This window comes from Schistosoma haematobium, chromosome ZW (genome assembly GCF_000699445.3).
Source record: "Schistosoma haematobium chromosome ZW, whole genome shotgun sequence".
Taxonomy (NCBI): domain Eukaryota; kingdom Metazoa; phylum Platyhelminthes; class Trematoda; order Strigeidida; family Schistosomatidae; genus Schistosoma; species Schistosoma haematobium.
In genome coordinates this window covers 17,964,821-17,989,411 of record NC_067195.1, presented here as the reverse complement: position 1 = coordinate 17,989,411, position 24,591 = coordinate 17,964,821, and the positions used below count along the sequence as shown (strand labels likewise).

Below are 24,591 nucleotides of genomic sequence, written 5' to 3'. Positions count from 1 at the left end.
AACAGCACACGAGACCAAGTTGGTCACATTCAAATCCTTCCTACACCTCCTAATACCTCTCTTATCTCCATGACTAACCCTCCTCACGTCGCTTTATCACCTCGCACCGCTAGGGCAAACGATTCGAGTACGTGGAACGCTATTCTTGGTCTCCTGAAACCACGCTCTAAACTACACGTAGGAGCTTTTAACGTACGAACACTGTGCCAAATAGGACAACAGGCTTCCTTAGCTAAGACTTTAGAATCTCGCGCCATCGATGTGTGCTGCGTCTCCGAAACGCGCATACAGGATCTGAGTAGCATCATTCATTTGACCTCACGACGCCAAAATATAGAACCGACTCGATTTACGCTTCGTGTATCTGGAAGCCCTGATTCTGCTTCCCGTGGCTTCGCCGGCGTAGGCATTGCATTGAGTCTTAGGGCAGAACTAGCTCTCTTAGAGTGGATCCCAGTAGACAGTCGTTTGTGCGCTGTCCGACTGAACGGAACAGTAAGAATCCGGAAAGATAGGGACACTCGTCGTTGCCTCTTCATCGTCTCTGCCTATTCTACCACTGACTGCAGCTCAGATGATGTAAAAGATGAGTTTTACAGGAAGCTTTTGGACCTTCTCCGAAAAGCTAAGCGCTCTGATGTAGTAATAGTGGCCGGTGACTTTAATGATCAAGTAGGTAAACTAAGCGATAGAGAAAGACACCTAGGTGGATCTTATGGTGTCGTGGCTCAAAGAACAGATAATGGCGACCGTCTGTTGCAGCTATGCTCAGATAACCGCCTGTTCCTTGCACATACTAATTTTAAGCATAAGGAAAAACATCTTTTAACATGGCGACCTCCTAATTCGTCCCAACGTTGGACCCAAATAGATCACATCGCTATCAGCCATCGATGGAGAGGCTGAATAGAAGACTGACGCTTGTTGTGGAGCACATGCTTGGATTCACATGATGCTCTAGTGCGAGCACGTATTTGTATGCGTCTTACTGTACGTAGGAAAGATGCTGCAAGAAAGCCTGTTAGGGTTGTACTTAGTGGTAGCCAAGCTAAGTATATATTTGAGGAACAACTAGGAAACCAGTTAGGGAGTCATGTATGTGATGCCCACCCCGATACAGCATGGAATGATATCCGAAAAGCTGTGGAAACAGCAGTGATATCTGCTAGTAAGGTAAACCAGAAGGTTAGGGAGCAACACTGGATCTCAGCAGCATCTATCGCACTGATAGATGCTCGGAAACTCATTCTACCTGGCTCTGAACATAATGAAGAGCGGAGTCAGCTTAAGCGCAAGCTGACAAGAAGTCTACGCAATGATCGCGAACAGTGGTGGGTAGCGAAATCAAGAGAGATGGAAAAGGCAGTGGCAATAGGTAATAGCAGACAATTGTTCAGACTCGGTAAGGAAACCGGAATTAGGAACCCGACCGTTAGCGAAACAATCTCAGAGAAAGATGGACATGAAGTCACTGACAAGTGGACTGAGTCATGTTGGTAGGTGTAGACTACCTGGTTGGGGACCACGAGATGATAGCAACCGATGGTTAGAGACCTTGAATGACATGGCTCAAAATCGTTTGCAATGGCGCAGGTGCATCTACTCTTTGTGTTCTCCCAAATTCTAATCTTCTAAATTCTTCATGTCCCTTTTTTCCTCTTTCCAAATTTATTTCACTATATTATACTCTTTAAATAACACTTCCAAACCCTAATCTCCCCGATCACTGCTTATACTCTTGCGACCTCTACCACTACGGGATTTGAATCGACAACTGCATCTCTGTGCTAATGTGGTGTGGCAACTCGAACTGATGTACGTACGTACGAAGTTCTGTGTTGTTACTGACTGACTGACTGATGTGGCTACCCAAAACTTAATTAAATGGAGCTGCGGTACGAAGTCGGTTGTTGAATCAAATTTCAATGTGATTCCAGTCGAACCCTAAACTATCGACAGCCGTAAATTACTCAACATGTAAGTGTTATAGCGCTCAGCTTTCACTTTGTCTAATGTTATAACGGTTGGGTTTCCACGTTACACGTATGGGACGTTAATTTACCTTAAACGATTGTCTACACTAAATCCCTCCCAGTATCTATTCTACAGGACGTCAACACAACTCAGACCAAGAACACGTAATTAGCCTGACCACAACGTAAATATATTCCCACCGAAAACCGACAGTCCACAACAACGAACAATCAATTATAAGTGCCACAGTAATAAGAATAAGGGAATATATAACTTATCTGACACCTGTCAGACTATCTACATGTCTGGCTAAACAGACAGCCAATCATGATCATTCTCGCACACACATCACCTCCCTCGCGAAGTTTGATCGTATGACTTCACTTTTGGGTCTATTTGAAAAAGTCACGTTTGTTTTCGTTCCCTTGATGATCTTTGGCTAGCTTCTGACTTCAACTCATTTTCTCTCATTTCAACTTGTGGTGGTGGTGGGATATTAAATGTATCGCATAATACTTCCATTGGTAAAGGTTTGGCTTTAGGTGAGAGATAGTTGCATTTCTCCAAAAAGAGTAATGTTAATTCCTGTCGCAATCTTAGCGTTATAATATGTAGGGTGATATCGAGGTCAACCGAGTTTTATATAAGTCACCCTAGAAATTAAGGTTATGTCAGACCCCGTATCAATTTGCAGTTTAACAGGTTTACCATTAAAAAGGATAGTGACGTACTTCGTTTTAGATGAAAATTGAACACTTTTTGTGGCCAGAATAACATTCGAATTATGTGGGATCTCTTTTGACGTCTGCTTCTTATTTCCTTTACGAAATTTTTGCTGATGATCGACAATCTTTCGCCCACTTTTACAACATACTTGTGCATGACCATATTTACCACAAAGGAAACAAACTCTTTTTTAAATAGCAAACATTAGCAGAATGACGCTTACTGAATCACCAACAAAACGTTTTGGGTTTCATTTGCTTTGGGATTTGGTGAGAGTACTGATTCTTATTTCCATTAAAAGCTTTCCGCAAAGATTTAACTTCCACGTGTTCACTGTTCCTTTCTACTAGATTTGTATCATGCTTCAAATTAACCATTCTTTGACATTCTTCAGATACTGATTGCAGACTGATATTAGGATCTTGTTCTATTCTCGTTAAAATACGTGTTCTACTGCAAACCGTAACCGACATACAAAGATGAGGCATTTAAATTGATCTAAGGACATTTCCCGTAAACGGAACCATTCACATTCCCGGTTCACGATGCTTGCATATTTCATATAATCGTCCTGAGGCTTTTTCACAAGCTGGAGGTACTGGTATCTAGTGTGAAAAACTGATGATCATTCGCCGAATATACGTGTCAGGCACTCTGTTGTTTCTCTGAAGGTTATGTCTGTTGGCTTCTTTGGGGGGATGAAGTTACAGAACTTTTCATGTTCAGACACTCCGAGCTTCCGTAATAATAATCTCAGTTTTGAACCTTCGTCCCACTCTTTACAATCAATAATAAATAAATCCTCATAGCGTTTAAACCATGCCTCAAAAGTAATCCCACATTCTGGATCAAATCTAAATTCATCTATTGAGTTCGCGATAGAGTCCGTAGTCATAGTGAAATTAGATACATTGGCTCTTGAGAATATTGGCATATTTTTCACCAATAATTCGATAAGAGAATTTTGCTGTTGCAATAAAGTTTTTAGATCATCCATTTTATTGTTATAAAATCCACATTAACTGAATATATAGGCGTAGATCTGTTTTAATCACCGTCAGCATTGTTATAACTTGTGGTTTGTACCTTTGATTCTTTGTTTTTCACCCCGTCGCCAATTGTTATAACGCTCGGTTTCTACTTTGGCTAATGTTATAACGGTTGGGTTTCCACGTTACAGTAAGCGATTTCCACACTGAGGTAGTTTGTCATGATATCCAACTCTTAGTGAAACTATCTCAGATAGAGATAGGCGCTATTATTCACTCTCGATCCAGGAGAATGGACCTATATGCAGAACACTCCAGAGAACAGTTCGACTGATCTTTAGCCACACCTCAGTTACCCATCATATTCAAGCATTTTGAATGAAAATTGATGTAAGTTGAAAAGGCTATAGGCAATCTCAAGCAAGAGAGAGCATGAAGGCCTGATGGACTAACCACTGGGATTTTAATGATGGTGGTCCAGTTTAGGGAATTAGGTTAACTGAAGTCTTAGCTAGAATGTGGGAACTGGACATAATGACATCTGACTGGTTAAAATTGCTGATCGTTCCAATCTATAAGAAAGGACAAAAATCCTATTGTGACAATCACAGAGGAATGAGTTTAACCGATATATTGTCTAAAATGTTAACCTCAATCCTGCCATAAATAATGCTAGAACAAAATAACACATTTCTTGATATCGTTTGTGAAGTTCTTACTACATCAAACACAGTAATTTTCTAGTTTACTACTCTGTACATTTCACGATTTTGATTCAATATTGTGTTATATAAATGAAATTCCATCCAAACCATTATGCAAAGTACTAACAGGTGGAGTCGTGATTGCACACTACTGAGTCTCACACTAGAACACAAAAAACTGAACAATACTTCTTGGTATTCAATGTTTATTTGATTGACGTCAATTTGTGACGTAGGCCATAAAACTGAACTATTCCCATAACCGCATGTTCTTCATATTTACACAAGCTGTTTAATTTATGGAAAAATATAATAAAAATAAAATTTATTCCTGTTTTCAAAAATAATACTCCGCGCCTTTATAAATGGAATCTATGAATAAATTTCAGGACTCCAAGTAGTGAGTCTTGCTGAACAACTCAGTAGGCCGGAGAAAAAGCGAATAAAATTGTTTCATTTCACAGTTGACTTCATGTTGTGACCTTAAGTCCGGCTAATTATCACGTGACTTATTCGCCAATCGGAATACGACTTATACAACTTTAGCACTGTTTCAAACCAATGACGTCTGATCGGTATGAACAGCTCAGCGTAGTTACTGGTCCCTTTTCCTTCTAGCCTTGCCAGTTGAGTGCAGAACACCGATAACAGCTTCCACTATGCGAATCATTCATTTCAAACATACTTGGTTTATATACAAGCCAAACAGACATCATCACACCACGAAATAGGAAATAACATTGATGCAAGATCTGGTCAAAAAGTGGCTGTGATTGTGGGAGACGGTAATTAATAAACTGAACATAATTTTAAGAACGGTAAATCGTATAATGATAGTCTATAAGTCAAAATGAGGCTTATAATAAAAGGATTACAGATATACACAATCTAGTTACTGAATAGTTATGCAATAAGGATATATATACAATATTAGTTCATTAATAGTTCTCAGAAGTTACTCGTAATTTAATCTTCACTAGGATATAACAATTATGTATTTTTTCATGTCATATTTTATGTAAACAGCTTGGAAAAGTTTTTATTTTCTCTGTGTAGAAGACGATAACTGTTCGGTTTGTGCTAGTATACCGTGCTTTGACATTGTCATGTATCAACAAATTAGGTCCCTATAAAGAGCGAGCTACACCAGGTAGCTTGAATTTTTAAAGAAATCAACCCATTGCAATAATACCTCGAATATCGAACAAACGTATCTTGTATGTTTTTTTAATGTCTGTTGACTTTGGAAGTATTCATTGTGACTACTGAATAAATAAAAGTAAGCATACGTTTTCTATAAAATGTTTCGAACTCTCGATCGAAAGCTTCAAGTGCATGAAAATTTGGAATAGATTCCTCTTCCTTTAAATGAGAGTTTCATTCAAGATTGACATGTATCAGCGTCTAAATTAATTATAAGGCATGAAGTGGGAGATATTGCTGACTACTTAGCTCATCTTGGAAGTCTTCAACTAGATGCTTAGTTTCAATATTATATGATACGTTTTCTTTTACGAATTCATTTTGCCTTTCAAAACTAAATTCCCTATATCTAGTCTTTTTTAAACTCCGCCTGGAGTCCCTCCGGAGGCTACTGCCGGTCCCAAGCCCGGATAAAGGAGGAGGGTTGGGCATGGGGTTAGCGACTTCATCCCGTAGAAAACTAACTCGCTAAAAAAACGCTAACCAGAAAAAAAGTAAGTCTGTTTCTAAGTCATTACTATCATTATTGTTCTGGTTAATTTTATCTAGTTGTGATATCATTAGGCAACTTCGATAGATGCTTATTTTGTTCAAGTCTTCGTTGATCATTACCGGACTCGTTACCAGTGTATAAGCAAGACTCTAAACACAACTGAGCTTGGTACCTTCTAGTTACGTATTGAGGATGTCAAACTAAACGTAATTTTAGCTAAGACCCTATTAGTTAATTCAAAAACAATAAATTTGTACATTTCCATCTACTGATTAACAATTAATCGAATTAGAGTATACTATGCTGCTGTATAACTGATTATAACAAAGAAAATCAATACAGATTAGCATATCAGACTGTGAGCCACGTATGCCTTTTGTAAACAGTAATGATATTCTCTAGTAGTCCAAATCTCAACAGGTATTTTATTGTTATAAACAATAAACCCAATAGTTTGAAATCTGTTGCCTAATAAATTTGGTTATTAGTGATTTTTAGTATAATGGTGTTACAAACTATTGAAAAAGTTTGATATATCTCAACATCTTTGAAAAGTATATATATATATATATATATATATAAGGTTGTATGCTTAACTACGCCTTTGTAAAACATATTCAATTGGACAATTAGGACATGACTAGTCAGATAGTTAACATACATGTGAGTAGTCAATCATGCACTTATAGTGAGCAAGTACACTTTGTGATAATTTATGCGTAAAATTGAACAAGAATCAGATAATCAATTAATAGTCACTTTGTTCAACCCAAATGTTATGGTGAAAGTTGGTGAATATAGTCATTAAAATGATGATATATTCACAAAGTCAATTTGAACTCGTTGATCTACAATTACTTAAGCGAAATGGATGTCATTTAAGGTGATTCTACACAGACTGCAGATAATCAAACTCCCGAACCTGAACTCACATAGAATAGAACAGAAAACTAAAAGACACCGGATAAGTGTTCGTCCTAGTCTAAGACTATCAGTTATGTTCACCAGCAGTCCTATATAAGACTGAATTAGGTATCTTTCCGTCATATAATAAATAAGACACTGTTGAGTTATTAAATTAAAATTCAATAGTTTGTAACTTCAAGCTATTTGTAAATAGTCGCATTTTTATTCATTTTTGTTGCTCAAGTTTAATGACAGATATATTGTTACTCTTTACTTATCCATGATTGACTGATCTCTTCCCTACCATAAATTAAACGGCTTTCAAATCCAAATAATATCTTCAAGTAGTGATGATAACATGTGTTTCTGTCGAACAACCTACGTGTGCCTAAAATTTGAAATAAATAAACTGGTCCCGTAAACAGCTTAACAAACGAAACAATGATCATAGATAAATTCACTTGATGTTGTTATACTAGTATCTTCCCATTGTTATTTAGGACTGCTGACGAGTCCCAAATGGGACGAAACGCGCGTCCTGGATTCCACTGCTAGCCACTATCCATCTCCGCTTAATGAGAATAGATGTTGTATAAAATTGGTTAGCATGTCAACAACCATTTATTTGACTTCATAAAATAGAAAAGATGTTGCCAAAATACATTATAGATTACTTGATATTCGATGTTAACAATACTTTCAATCAAGTAACCGAATTATTTATTCTATAATACTACTACTGTTTAGTAATTTGGAAGAAGAAGTTACTATTTTATAATGATGAAAGAAATTAATCATCATCCGATACAAACGAAATAAATTAACAGGACTTTTCACTTAGTAAACGGTGATAATTCCAACTTGATAAGTTTTCATTCATAAAATCACCAAATCATCAGAGAAAAACTAGATACCACAGAACAGCTGTAAACCATATAAGTACTATAACGATGCTCTTGAACAAATTGTGAAAGAAAATTCAAGTGACTCTTGATGTGAACAAAAAAATAGAGAAGACATGGCAAACGACAGGAGCTATTTTGTGGGATGTTATTTCACTCAGTTCAAAATTTTAAAATACGAACAGTCATTTTTGTCAGAAATCTATTCTATAAACCATAAGCTTTCGTTTAATGGATGACTCACTGCCACACCGTTTTCTGTTCCAAACTATTGTAATTTAAACGTAACCTTTTGTACTCTATTTTTCTACCGTAATCCCCAGCTTGGACACAATTGTATTTTTCTAGTTGTTTGTGCGTTGTGATCATGTAAGTCATCTATTTATTCGTGTGTCTTTTACACTAATCCAAATCAGAAATACACCGAGTAGTGCTTTATTTGACTTGTCTTCACTCACGCTTGTCAACTAATCAGGTAGTTTTCGTCACTGTACAAGGCCATTTGAGTTCCATTTGGACGCACACATTCCTAGCCCCAAGGTTGAATCAGTTAGCCTATCGTGTGAAGGTCTTATATAAGATCGAAGCAAGTTCTCTCTAGAGTATTATTGAGTAACCTGATCAAGGACTCGAGAAGAAAAGCTCACTTAAAATTCAAGCAAAAAATACTTCCAAGACTTAATTAAAATGTCTTCAAATCAATTTCAGTTGAACAAATCGACAAACAAAATAATCATCCATAAAAACAATAAACGCCAACAACAACTACTAACATCTAAAAATTGATGAAATGAAATTCAATTAATTGTATCCGTACAAATTGTGCAAGGAATTCCAGGAGCTAACGACAAAAATTAAAGTAATTACGATCGGCTGAAGAATAGCAACAGTAATCAGTAGCAGCAGTGTTTGCTACTGTGGTAGCGTTTATTTTTGTTTACTTAGTACTTGTTTAAAAAAAAAACGGTTGTTTTAAAAAATAACATTTTTTGCTTATTTCGTAAAGGAAATGGAAGACGATTTAGAAAGTAACAACAGGAAAACAAATATAAGTAATTTAGGAATAAAAAAAATCAAAGTTTCATGCTCAAGCATCTGATCATAGTGACAGCTAACGCAGGAAATAGTCATTAATGAATCAAAAAGTTAAATAGAAAAGTAGTCAAACTTAAAATTACAGATTTAAAAATAGTATATAGTGTATACAGATTAAAGAATATGATAATATTATAACGAGACTATTTGTGATGTTGATACTGATTCCTGTTGCACAGGCAAAAGATAATGTGTCACTTAATACGATAATTGATATGCATATGCTTCGAACTGTTATTATTACAAGTTATATATGGTTGTATTAACTTACAAGAATCACAACAACTTTCTTGTACAATATTACAAACTGATACAACAAACTAGTAAACCTGAATACCAAATAATATACTTGGAATCTTTTAGGCCACTGAAGAAAATTATTAATTTTCATACTTTGTTTTTCTAAGTATACAAAAATAAACAAGTTGGTTTGTGAAGGAAGTTGAAATCTTTGGTGCAGTGTGTACATGCACACACACACACATACAACAAACAATATTGAAAACAATTTAGTGAGACGATTTAAACATAAATTCATTGTCCACTTACGCTGTTGCAACATTAGAGATGAATATAAAGCTAAATATAGATGAAGTTGGCAAATGGATACATATGTATGAATAATCATGCACAACAAAAAAAAATTGTTTATTGTTTACAACATTGTAATAAATAGGAATATTATAGTTTCTTTCGACAAACAAAACAAAACACATGAATGATTTGTATCAGGAAATTCATGATAGAGAAATTGTTTTTAAACAAAAGTGACTAATATCAAATGATAGAAGAGGAGAAATGAACATGAATTACATATTTTATTCATAAATAAACTACTATTACTACTTACATATGACGAAAGTAGTAGTTAGAAGTATTATAAACATAATCAATTACAAGGGATTTTCATAAATTTAGCAGTTTCTAATTGTTTAAAAAAAACCTCGAAAAAAGTGGGAGGATATGGATAATAATTTCTGTTGAGTAGAAAAAAAACAAGCACACTTAGAGTTGAACACAAATCGATTATTCTACATAACAGTTACATTATCAGTATCTAATTCTAATGTAGAATTATTCGACTTAGAATTAGCATCAGGTGGTGGTGGTCGTTTAGGTGGTAGATCTTTATTCAGTTTCGATTCATGAATAGTTGGTGGTGTGATCATTTGTGATGGTAATGACAATTTTTGACTATGATTAATGGTTGTTAATTCTGTGCAGTTTGTGGTTGAGCTACTTATAATTTGTGGAAGACTTTCATGATGAGAATGATGAATTAATACTTCTGAATGACTACTGCAACAAATGTTGTTACTATCACCATTATTTTTGTTTTCTATGTCAGTGCCAGAGGGATTTTCTGATTTTTCAGGATCATTATTATTCACATGAGTTATTGAATAATTCGTTGGATTTAAAAGAACTGGTGGTTTTGGAGCAGCATTTTTCTTTCGTTGAAGTATAGGAGTAGTACTTAAATTTGACATCCTTGTAAGACACATAAACCAAATCAAACAACAACGAAAAAGGTAATCTAATGCTGCGAAAAAAATGACACGAGTAGGAAAAAAACTAAATATACTCACTCGAATACTATATACATATGCCAGAGAAACTTCTGAGCTGATTACCAGGTTCTTAGTCTTTCGAGACAGTGTTTTTGAAGAGATACCTGGTAGATCTTTCATTAGTAACGATAGTCCTGGCATAAAAAATCTACGGACTTTACGGAAGTGCACTATATATTATGTCAAATATATATAATACTCAATGTTTTTCGGCGGGAACGATTACTGCGTTTAACTAATAACTTACTCATAGAATATTTCTTCTGAAACATTTCAACTTTGTTTTATGTATACGTAAAACGCTGAACGGCAAATGTAAAACTACTATAATAGATAAATTTGTATAGATTCCACTGTTACTTAAATGATATTCCAGAAGAGTCTAACATTTGTCAACTATTTACAAAACAACCTTGCTCACAAATAAGAAAAGTAGACCAGACAGTTCAAATCAAGAGGAATGCTGTTAACGTACAATAACACGAACTTTGTGAAATCAACGCACAGGATAATGAAAATGTGCAAACTCAATTGTAAATGTCCAATTTTGGGTTGTGGGTCCAATCTATTTTCAAGAAGCGACAACTTGCTAAATGCTAGTTTGCATGAAATAAAGAAAGAAATGTCTAGGAAAGTCGTGTTACACACCAGTCCCGAATTACTAGATTTAAAAAGCTGTATCAGTTCAAAAGTATATCAGTTGCTGAAAATTGAAATGCGTACAGAAGTTTGTCAAACGACCAGGTTATCAGAAAATACCTTTACAGTTATAGATAACACAGGGAGGTATACTGTAGATACGGATGTTATCGGATACAATTGCTCTTCTAGATGTAAAATGACGTTATTAAGTCGACATCTTATCAACTAAGCTCTTCAGTTCAATGAACTGATCAGCCAAACTAGTTCTTGTAGAAAACGATGGGTTTAGTTCAGCGAGTATTTAAACCCTAATGAATTACAACAACGAATACCAGACACGGTAGTCCAACGGCAGCCAACTAGAAATGATAAAATAAAACATATCAGTCAAATATTAATAAATTATCAAGAATTTTGGCTACTAGTCAACTACATATTACATAACTTATCTAGTTCAGTCGCTGCACCCGTTGATCCAAGTTCAATTCTTGATTTTATTCAATTTCTATTTGGTACAATTGACCATTTGTGTAACAAGACTAGCGAAACATTATCCATTTACGTAGACAAAAAATGCAAGAAATCAACAGTAAAAATGATGGTTTCGAAATGTAGATCTGTATTTTCCTATATCCAGTAATATCAATGCAGACAAAGGTGAAGCGAACGTGTATATGTGAGTGAACTATGAAATCCCTACACCTAGTGGAGAATCTAACGATGACAATGTTGATATTTGTGGTAAATGTTGTTTACTCCGACCGCCAAGAGTCGAAAGCTGTCTTGGTGAACGGGTCAGATGTTCAAGATGAAGCATATTCAGTCATCTAGTCTGTTCTGCAAGGACCGCTGGAGGTGACCTCCTGTGTGGAGAATTCTACGGTTATGATAAATAGTTATGGGTTCTGTACGTGGATACCACACTTAACGATACATCTCATCTCAATAAGCGTTCAGTAAGAACGTAAAATGACCCTTTCTAGACTCTCCTCAACAAACTGATTTAATACTCCAGCCTTTTTTTCATTCAATGTATTAACAATAGTCCGGTCAATAAATAGAAATAGCTATGTAAAAGCTGTTTACTAAGTGCGCACCACAAATAGTATAGAAAATATCAAGTATAATTGGCTAATAATAAGTGTGAATTTCTGCATTAATGACCTTTACATAATTTGTTGTCTTAATTGTGATCAGTATGTTTCCTAGACAGATAAAACTATTTTTAATGTTAAGCAGTTGACCTGTATCAGACAGTAAATATAAGCTATTCTACGTCTGATACAACTGCGGTTGTATTAATTCTCTGTTTGACATGATTTTTATATTTTTGTTTATACGTTACTGACACCTCATTTCACCACTGAATTCAAACTAGTGACGTTAACGAAATATGTGCGTACAATCTGAAGGACATGTTACAGTAAATGATTCATTCGGCGTTGTAACGAAATGAGAATTATGAATTAAATTTGTGATGAAATTAATAACAACTTACAACTGAGTATTATATTACACTTTACATAACATAAGGTAAAATTTTGTATAATTACGGTTGTGCAGTTTAAGAAAATGTCATTGTCCGAAACAACATTTTCTTCACTGGAACACCAACATTTTTCAAATTATTTCATTGAATTCATGAAGCAATCAACGTTAGACCGCCATTGAAAACCTGGAAGGATAGTCCGAACGTATCGTCCTGGAATAGGACTCTTCAGTAGTATTCATCCACAATCACATACGTGAGACTCGAACCCAGGACTTTCGGTCTCGCGTGAATCATTTAACTGTTCCTAGCTTGAATGTTGTAGATAAAGGATATGTCTATCATAATTAGCTTTAAAAAGTGGTTATCTTCAATTTTAGCTGATTAGGTTAATTTATATTCGGGCAAACTAGTAAATATGATCACGATAAACTTGCGCTTAGTAAGAGTGAACTTTCTAATCCCATTCAATTACTTTGTATGTACAGTGTATTACCAAAGAGATTTTATACAACATCTTGACATTATACATATTTCATCTATGCAATAGTTGACAAATGAACAGTCTCAAATGCTTTTTATTTTTTATATCATTTATACGTCTAGTGACTCAGTTGACATTTATCTCATATACAAATTTAATCATAGTGGGATAATCTAAAAATTACTATACATAACGGAAAAACCTTAATCTCGTGTCTACACAATAGATGATAATGAAAATGACTATTCTTTTAATTTCAGTATTATTTCTTGTAATCGTCTAGTAATGATGATCAGTATTTGAAATAATCACTTGTTCAAACACGTTCAAATGTTGCTTTTAAGTAGAGTAAGACTATGAAACGTGGTGGATCAAGTGAACTCTTTGGACAGGTAAACAATATACATAAATCCAATTCATTTTAAGTGACATTACAACACACTATCCTACTACTTACTGTCGCTGAATTGGTTCACATGATTAATCTCTTCATATGAAGCTGATGACTATGTCATGATCCAATTTATTCGCTACACACATACACATTTTAAATTTTGTTGGCATACCACATCAAATGACTTGAATTGTCACTATACATAAAACTAATTGTTAAACATGTTTGGACAAGAGTTCAGCATTAACTTGTGTTAAGCCTTGTATATCATCGACAATTATCATTTTCATTATTGAACAGTTAGCCCACTAACAAAAGTTAAACACCATTACTTGTCTTATTCACTACTAATTAAAGTTTGTTACTTGGAGAATACATTTTTCCAAATAAATGAACCAACTGAGACAGCGACTTGTAAACCTACGATTAAAACCGACCAATGAAAATGAGGCATTATCGACAGAACCCACCCAAACAAACTGCAATGAAATAGTGGGTATTAGTGAAACAGTGATTACATAATTTGTATGAATCATATAGTAAGGTTAGATTGGACCAATCACGTGAGTGATTTATTAAAAAACAGAAAAAGAGAAATAATTGAATTCGTTGAGCATCACATCCTTAAACTTCAACAACACGCAGTCTACGAATTACTGGATATTCTTTAAACTAGGATACGTATCTATCCTAAAAGATACGAGAAATAAAGTGCGTATTATTGAAGACCACTATTAGAAAGAGCAACCAACGGAAAGTTAACCGTTGAAAGAGGGAATAACATTTTAAGGTTATGAAATCTGTCCGATTCGTCCTCTGTCCCTTCGCCTATACAATCAATCAAAAACGTAGTTTTCTAGACGTCTAATGAAGAGTCAACTTTCAAAAAAATACTGTAATTATTCGAATATGGTGACAATTTGTTATTGTTGTTACTCTGGTCATTTTATTTCGTATGTCTATTTTGAACACCTATGGGATAATCACTTTAGAGAAAGGTTTGGAGAGTGCTTGAGACGTGTTTGGTGAATTTCACGTCCAATGAGTTTTAAATGCCTTAAATTTAAAATTAAAAAGGTCATAAACGATATTCATCATTACATGTATTCCCCAGAACATTTTGTGCGCTCTTGCAAAACTAAATGAACTATTCTGCAGCTTATTAATCTCTGTAATAATTAGAATCAAATGAGCAGGTTTTATTGAATAATGATTAGATGGGCATATAGAACCTAGCATTAACATATGATTATTAAGAATTATTTTTCCAGTTAAAATAATACTCAGATTTACAGTTGACAAGCAAAAATGTTTAAACAAGTTAGCTTTTACTAAAAATCCAACTACACTACAATATCTTATAGATAAGTTCGCTGCAGAGGCATAAGCACTTCGTTTAGAAACTGAAATACGAATTCACAGGTCGTGGAAATAACACTGTCGAAAATAAAGTTCCCTGTCTCTAAATCATCAATAATAATTATTTTCAGGATTTCATTCTGCCATAAATTGAACAGTATAAGGGAATATTTTAAAGCAGTCGTCTCACAGGAACTTTTTAAGTTCTTTATGTATTTGAATGTACATTGAAATTATTCTAACAACTTGAAGCTAATCTTCATGAATATCTCGAAATGTTCCTAACATCTACGTATTTCAACAAGTTATCAGTCTTTGTTTTAATATATAATTATGTCTATTAATCGCACAAACTATTCAGGTGCATCTACGTAAAGTTTACGACCTTTCGCTGTACAAGTTTAAAAAAAAAGTACAATCTGAGACATCGTGGTGGCTGACAATTTACATTGTAAAGAAAGAACATTATTCAGATATCAATTCCTGAATTGCTAACATCTAACTGGAGATTACTCAATATTTATCGTTAATATCGATCAAGAAATGAGAAACGGAAACTCGCTGAAATACTTTGTGCTGAAAATTCGATATTGTACCAAAAATATAATAATAAAATTTGCCTATTTATATTTTAAGACAAGTCACTTCTCTCTTAAAAACCAATCTATCAATTTTACATTTACGAGTGAAACGCTATATCCCACAATTATAATTATCGATTACTTACAACACTACAATTATTAGGACTAAACTGCTGTACAGTTTTAACTAAATAACTTTGATTTTGAGACTAGTAAATCTTTTCACATTTCATCCATTAAGACAAGAACTTTCATTGTTTGAAATGTCATGGTACTCTAGATTTTCAAAGTGAGTACATAACTAGTGGATGAGGACAGTGATCGAACAATTCCAGCTTTTCAGATGTAGGAAAATATTAGAATTCTTTTTCATGTAGCCCACTGTCATGAAGCAAGAATTTTCCTACACTCACACTTGTACTCAGAGGATAAATTTAGTACATTCATTGTCTAACGCTGTCCCTATTAGAAGTGGTGTAATACAAGGTAGTGTCTTAGGTTCTTTGCTCTTTTTAGTGTTTATCAATGATATTTGTGAAAGTTTTTGTGTGGGTAAACCCCTTCTATACGCAGATGATCTTAAAGTAGTGTATTCGTTTTCTCCACATGAGATGAAAAATATGCAAAATTGCATATAAACTATCGTTTACATGCAATCACGCGATTCAATATGCAGAAACTTCTCATTATGACATCCGTAATTCCTTGGCACTAGTGAAACAAACTCATTCTAAATCATCTCTTTATATGAATTACTTCACCTGTAAATTTTCTAGAGTATGGAATAACCTACCACAATCTATCCGCACGATAAAATCACTCCAATTATTTGTTCGCTGCATCGATACATACTGCTCCACTGGAAATGCATTGAATGGTCTAGTACCTGTAAGTGTATCTCATTCCACAAGTGATATTTTAGGAACTTTAAGTGTTTAGCCATCTTTATTAGTGAATCCCCTAAGTAAAACCACCCACTTGCTGTCAATATGTTAACACCGTCCCTAGCAAGTTTAACTAATTTGAATAACATAAACAGTATATCACTGTGTCACATGACATACGCATTTAGGTAGACCTGACTCATATATTTTGGTAATTACTGCTTTGTTTTTCCGTGCTCTGTGTTTTCGTTTTAATTTCTCTAGTTGTAGATAATTATCATTAATTCGATCTGGCACACGAATTGACCTTAATTACTCCGTTAATAAATCAACAGGCTGTCCATTTAGGAAATATTAAAAATTCCCGGCTGATGCATTGGATCACTGTAATACATGTACTACATAAACAATTACTGAACTTGTATACTTAAAACGTTCTTCTATCACATGTTTGTTCTGTACATCTAATGTTCCTCTTTATATCAAATTGATCATGCCTGTGAACTGGCGTGAATTCTGTAATTATTATTTTCAGAATATAAATTATTATTATTATTATGTGTATTGAGGACATTATGTTATTTGGTTAATTTGTGGTGTATGCTACTTATATTGACATAGGTAGTATGTGATGTTAGTCGTGAACCGAAGGTCTGGCAGAAGAGAGATAAGAGGATCGAACAGTAAAAGATGGGAACAGGATGAAATTTGTATGAAAATGCAAGAACAATAAAGTCTGAGTCATTTTGAGACAATTGGTAGAGATTTTGAAAGTTAAGCATTTATTTTATAATTGTTAGATTTTATTAACAAGTCCTGTAATTTTGTGTTAAATACATTCGGTTATTCCCACGGGTGTTCTTGTTCACTACAAATCTAACAAGTGATACATGTAACAAATGTCACACAAAGTAACATTTAGAAGCTACACATTAATCATCTGATTTTCAACTGTTAGCTTACTGAGATAAAATAGCTTTATTTAAGTCGACTACATAATAGCAAATACGATTGTAATTTAGCTCATAAATATTGTTAATCAATGTAGAATGCATGAAAGAGCACATATAAGTAAAAATTAAATACCTGACAATGAGTGAATCGTATAAAGCTAATCATCAGTAATAGGTGCAGATATAATAATAGTTTAACGTTAGATAACAACATTTTAGATTATAGATTAATAAGGTGTAGAAGTTTGCTCACTTACGATCTTGATTGATTGTACTAAAAGACCTATCGTTGAATTAGTGTGAATCATTGAACCATATAACAATTGCGATCATAGGTTGGTTAGAGAGATGTATGGAGAATTGTAATTTCGATAAATAATAAGAGATCAGATGTTATTAACTGATATTTCCGCAGTTCAGTAAGATGGGATGGAAAAGAGCAACTACACTTACAGATTCGCATTATCCGGTGAAATTCACTGTGATTTCTACATAAGTTCAGTCAATAATCATACAAGGACCGTAGATTGACATCCTTCAACAAAGATTTTATAGACAACTAATAACAAGAACATACAAGTAAGAATGGAAAAGAAATATTTTTAGAACGATAATAACTTATTAAGGTAATCTATTACCTGGAAGTTATAGCAGACTGAGTTGAATGAGAAGTAGAAACACCAAAATCATGATCAACACCAACAGGTTTTCTGGGAGCAATTGATTGGTTAACATTCTGAGATGATTGTTCATTTAACGCTATGGTACTGCTATCAAATCTATGAGAAACACCAGTGCCGGAATTCGATGACTTCAATGAAGGTACAGAACCAGTAGTAGATGGACAATGTGAAGAAACTTTTATTCCGAAATTAGGTGGAACATGAGTTACACGAAACGAGGCTGTCGTGCAGAAAGTAATCGAAAAAAATGTGGACAAACACTCTACGCTGTAAACGTGAAGAAATTTCATTTTTAATTAAGTTAATATATTAAAAATAACACACCATACATTCAGTGTGTTGACTAATGTGATCAATAGAAAAAGGTTAACTAAAATTAATTAGAAAGAAAATTGTACGATAATCTATAGTGCACAATATGAATAAAATATTAGGTAAAAAGTTTTGATACGGGCCAGTGTGGACTCAAACATAAACTAATATTTCAGTCAATGATTACAACAATTAATAGGTAATATGTATTCAGCTTCGATTCGACCAATAGTGTTAGGGTAGACAGTCCGTACAACGTTAATGTACTTACTTGGAATATCTTTTATAATTGATTACTGTAAAGAGAATTAGGGATATATCTTGATGAAAAGTAAAGAACGAACAGAGATAGAGTAAGCTAGTGTCTAGTGCTTTATAATCTTCGTATTCCTTCAGATGATGTAAGAAATATTGATTACAATCGTTTAAATCATTAAAATCAGCACTAACAATCTCTAATACATATTTGCTGTCAGATTTGAAGGTCATGGGTTTAATCCCCAGTAAGGCTGTGAATGTGTACTGAATAGATGAATCCAATACTATGGTAAAACAGTTATCTGCCGTCGCCTAGTTTTCAATATTTTCTAACCGAAGTTAGATCAGGTAGTGAAACTCCAAACTTCATAATCAATTAGGTTAATTCATGATTGTAAAACTACAAAGTTATGTATGAAGTAATGTATCAAATCAGTCGTTACCTTGCTCTTGACCAAATAACTGTTCTGCATTTTGGATAAGAATATCTACTAAATGAATTCCTGGACCATTGCTTTGTAAGAAATCTAAAGATTTTCCTCTGAATACAAAAATAATAAAAGTAATTGAATATAGTGTTATAACATTTCATTAATAATAACAGTCAATAAATGATAAAATAATGATGTATTTGTAATATTCCAATGGGTGGAAAATTGAATTCTTACATATTGTGACTGTATAAGTTTTATTACCACAAGGAATATCCATCCAGTTCTTAATTTATTTCTAAATTAAAAACTTAAACTTCAGTAAATCAACAGTTTTCAAGAAAAGAACAATTAGAAAAAGTAACAATGATGCAACGAATTTGTAAAAATAGATTAATTAAAATATCATAAACTTAGTTCCACTTTTTTTAATTGTGAAATGAGCAGAAGCAAACAATCGAGTACAATAATATGAATTCATTTTATTTTGTTAGCATCTCATCGGCTGTTTACAACGTTTATTTTAAAATCAAAATTATTAATGTAAGTTAACAGACGAATAACAGTGAAATTTGTTAGATGTTGTTATGTATCATGGTGGAATGGTGATTCCAATGAAGGTGATGAAATTGAACCCGATCGTTGTTGCTACCTTGACGTGGTGGTCGGGCTTGCCTATCGTGATGAAGCAACAGAGCTATACTGGCTGGAACAACCGTTCCTCAAGGTCCTACCATGTCAGACAGGTCGGTTGAAGAGTGGTAAGACTAAAAGCAACAAACCCAAGGTCCGAAGGCGAAGTCGTATTGCTGACTGTACAGAGGTGTGATAACAGTGAGGTGTTTCCTTTAGACAACCAGCATAACAGAGATGCTGCCTTCCCACAAGGAGGGGCGGGGTTAGAAAAGGTCGACTCTAAGAATGCACACCTCACCTTATCCCACGGACATCCGTCTCCAGCGGTAAGGTCTCAACAAGTACGGAGCTAACACAAAAATTACCCATAAAAAGGTCGTGTGTGACCGACCTCAAGCAGTTGTCCCTTAGGCACTGAGGTCACGTTACCAGGTCACTAAGACCACCTCTAATCCAATCTCCTTTTCAGGTACCTGCAGAAGAACCCTTCCACGGTGTGGGCAACCGGGAAGTGGTAACCGCCCTCATACCTCTAACAGCACTCAAGACCACTGTATTCATAATCAAACTCCGACTGACTGAGTGATGAAATTGAAGAAATGTACTGTTGTAAATAAACAGAATATGTGAGAGAGGAGTCTGGATCAGCAAATATGGTAATAAGAGACCACAAAGCTATAAAAATACCTGATTACACAATGAAGTAACTAAGCACACATTAATAGGTTGGTAGAAGCAACATGAATTAACATCAGTCAATTAGAAATGAAATTATTGGCAATACGAGAAAGAGTTAGAAGAATGATGAGATAAACTGACGATAACGTCACTATGGTAAGAAGAAATATGCATTTTATGTGTATGGGTACTGGGTTCGAATCCCAATGTGAATATTACCACTGAAATGTAGGAACATCCAACTGGAAAACCCTGAGTAAGAGCAAATGCATAGTATGGATTTCATTGCTAACCATTATCCAACCCTTGAAGGAAGATGAGAATAACAACTTTACTCATAAAATATTGTTACTCCAATTAAACAGAAGTCATATAGTCACTAAAATTTATAAGTTATGTATGGTAGAACAAAACAATATTTTCAGTACTCAAATGAATGGACTATGATAAATAACAATTTAACCGGAAAGTAAGAAATCAAGTTGACTAATCATATACACAAAATCAACAAAAATGTACGCATAAATTGTAAACAGAAACCTAATCACAAAAATGAAATGGAAATCATTTTTATGTGAGTTACATTGTAAATAAGACTTATATATATATATATATATATATATATATATATATATATATATATATATATATATATATATATATATCGTATTTTAGGCTGCATAGTTACGCTGACCTTAAATAACGAGACTATGACCAATCACACTTATGACCTAAAAGAATTCTGTATTATTTACAGTACGATAGAATGTGTTGTCGTTTTATAGGCCCCTAATCAATGAATTTATTATCATTTGTGCAGCCTGACTAATCAGTCTAACTAATAAACTAATCAACTTAACGATCTAACAAAACTTGAAATAGAAGTTATTTGTTTAAAATTACGATAAATTGTAGTTTGGTTTGAACGGTTTAATGGTGATTGGTCAAATTAGTAGATTGTATTCGTCATAGATTGGTAGTAGATGGTGTAGCAATGAGAATCAAGGAGCAATGAGAGGGTATTTCTTCCCAGTTTGTAAGATAGCCGTGTAGAACCATGATAGTGATAGCTAATCATGAATACGAGCATGATCATGAAAACTGGAGTGAATATCCTTCAATAATGTGACATTGTTGCTAGGGTTAGTTTTTAGAGAATCATAATTAGATTAGAACTTTCAAATATCAGGATGTTTACCATTACTAAGCCTTAAAGTTATGATAAACACTAATATGTTCAAGAAGTTTACGGTTTTCCGCCAGAACAAAATAGACTAATCACGCCCAGTAGTCTTGAATGTCGACAATGCAAAAAAAAACACACAAAGCCTTTACAAATAAAAGTAGTGGACCATTAAGAAAATATACTATGCCATGATGTAAGGATTAATATTGAGATCTACGCATAATAACTGGATTAGCAAAAATAAATTTAAAGATTCATTCAGATAAAAATAAAAACAATTGCTTACAAATCTTCAATTTGTCGTACTGAACTGCCATTGGCAATATTATTACCAGTACCCATGGAACAGTATGAAAGTCTATACACGTTTGGTGCAATCACTATTGATAAATTATCAGAAGTCATTTTATTCATATCTGATTGACTAGACAATTTCTGCAAGAAGCACATTAAATAGCCTAAATTTAAACGAAACTCCTTAGGCATTTTTTCAAGGCAACTATGAATTAACTGTAGATTAACCGCTGCTGAATTCGGTCTATAATTAAAAAGAGGAAAAGACAGAATGAATGATTTGTGTTTTAAAATAGTGATAGTAAATACAACTAAACTATTTCTAATTGTATGCAAGAATTGACTACGATTGAAAAAGGTATTATATCGAACTAGTGTTAATTTTTTTTACCTAAGCATGAATAATTTTAGAGAGAACCTATTGAAAGGAAGTTGGGTTATTGAGAAAATCCCTCTCCAGTGATTGTGAACATGAGTATTTAAATTTGAAATCCAAACAAATAACTCAACTTATAATGCAATGAGGTAATAAAAACTTAAGTAATCACTAGAGCTATTTTGACAGATACGTCGGGATCATCCGCAGTATGATTAATTGATCGATATTTTTTACTGTACTGTGAAATTTTGATACAATCATTACGAGAGTAAGCACCAAAATGTCGGGAGCCATGTGATTTCTTTTAAGCAACTATTTATCATTATGAAAGGGTCCCCAAACAAAGATGAATCAGTTTCCGTATCGAATAATTTTCGAATTCAAAACAGGAAAACTAAAATGTAGATAATCATGGGATAACGAGTTCGTCTGTTTAGTTAAATTGCCCAAAAGAAAAAACATAGCCATCTGAATATAAAATTATCTCAAAGATCAGAAAAGTACTAAAGAATAAACTATGAGGTGGTTACAGTTTTAAAGAAGGTATATAATGTATAACGTATTGAGAAATGAATTCGAGAAATAAATCGAGTTCCGATTTTCTCGGAACAAGCAACCTCCAAGGTCATCCTATGACTAACTTGTCGAAGCCGTACTAAAATCTCAACCTGTGTACGGTTGTGATGGATGAATGCTATTGAGGTTTGTCGAATTAGAACAAAACAAACTCATAGGACTATCTTACATCTAGTAGTTCTCCAATTTAACAGAATAAGAATTAACAAAAATGTCTTTAATTATATTAGTAATCTTATGTGGGTTCTTCACAGAAAATATTTTAATAATGGTGAGCAAGTTTTATGATTAATTAACTGACAAACAGAATGCTTACTAATAGATGATGAGCAACTAAACAATACGATTGACTGATAGCTATTTAAGTTATGAAAAGAGCAACTGGCAGAATAGGTTTCTCTTCGAGCAAGGTGATATACCTTTACACAAAAATCAAACTTGATTCAATATCATTAAATAAATAACCGGTTGAAAAAAGCGAATTTGGAGGTCACTCATTCGCTAAAAAGATTTGAAACCTGACTAACAGACTCAATTTTTACCTACTAAATATAAGTACTGAAAAAATGTCACCAAAATGCTACTTTTGATTTTGTAAGTAGCATATAAAAAAATGGACATATCTGTTAAATGTTTTCATAGATAACATAAAATAATTGGCGAGATAAGCAGAAATTTACGATGCATTTTGTATAAAACTTTATCTAATCCAAATTTCTAATAACGATCATTGGCGTATCATTAATACTATACGTCGATGACATAACGCAGTCATCATCCAGGAATACACAAACCAAAAAATATTCACAATTTGAGGGAAAAATATGATCATTCATTAAACGCAACACATCTTTTTTTCTTACAATAAAAAGTAAGGTGTTTCTAAATGAAATATTTTATCCAAAAAAGGAAGTTACTTTTTAGAAGCAGCAGCCCATTGATCAGCGAAATCATAAGTGATTAATGGTTCAGGAAGACTAAGCAAATATTGTTTCAAAGCAGCAGCAACAACAGCACAGTCACATTTTCTAAGTAAATGTTCATCGATTTGCATGATATTTAAAGCTTTCTGAATAATGATATAAAAAATGTTATTAACAATAAAAATATTAATAATAATGAAGTAATGTACAGAAAATGTCGATATGTTCATATCCACCAACCCGGTTTAGGCGACGTCCTCTCAATTTTGTAATTATCAGCCATCCGCGAGAACGCAGTAAGTAGGACTTCCTTGGCAGTGGCTGTATACGCGTAGCCATGTGAGAGCATTTCGAGCGGGAGAGCAGAGTCTCCTCACCCTCGGCCGTACCAGGGCATTTGGGGACTATTATCAACATCATTATCACAGCTGAACTGTGAAAATTCAAAATGAAACACGATTAGAGATAACTCTTCATCGTAGCAAAATTGAGAGGAATGAATGACAAAGGTGTTATCATAGAAGAATTTCTCAAAATCGAAAAGATAAACCAATGAATTCTAACTTCATGATCTGAACACATCATGAAAATCACGTTCTATAATTGATTGGTCGCTGAATAGTGATAAATACCATGTTTGTCAACTGATATCCTGTCGACGAACTTGCAATGTCGCAACTAGTATAAGTAAATCAACATATCTTGTACTCTGTAAAGATACCAAATGGTTGTAGGTAATCGGCAGGACATTGATGATCACTTAGTGATCAATCAATCGTAAGTATCTCAGTATCAATAAAGATAAGTCGCAGCCCAAATAGTCAATTATAACATCTCAGACTGTGAAGCTGGATAATGCAGATACAAATGCCACAGAGAGCACCGA

At 33.9% G+C, this 24,591-nt stretch overlaps 1 protein-coding gene across 2 annotated transcripts in view; it reads right to left on the bottom strand.

The window, feature by feature from the left end:
• Nucleotides 1-7,059: 7,059 nt before the first annotated feature.
• The window catches only part of ARHGAP17_1 (Rho GTPase-activating protein 17), a 54,264-nt gene continuing 36,732 nt past the window's right edge, over nt 7,060-24,591 (bottom strand). The window contains exons 9-13 of one of the 2 annotated variants that reach the window (XM_051210574.1): nt 23,700-23,851; nt 21,820-22,071; nt 19,046-19,143; nt 17,988-18,252; nt 7,060-10,483 (exon numbers count right to left, since the gene is read on the bottom strand). In XM_051210574.1, coding sequence (XP_051070584.1) covers nt 10,024-10,483; nt 17,988-18,252; nt 19,046-19,143; nt 21,820-22,071; nt 23,700-23,851 — 1,227 coding nt within the window. In that variant the 3' untranslated portion in view covers nt 7,060-10,023. Of the gene's footprint in view, nt 10,484-17,987; nt 18,253-19,045; nt 19,144-21,038; nt 22,072-23,699; nt 23,852-24,591 lie in introns of those variants that run through there. The other variant, XM_051210575.1, reaches the window with a different exon arrangement.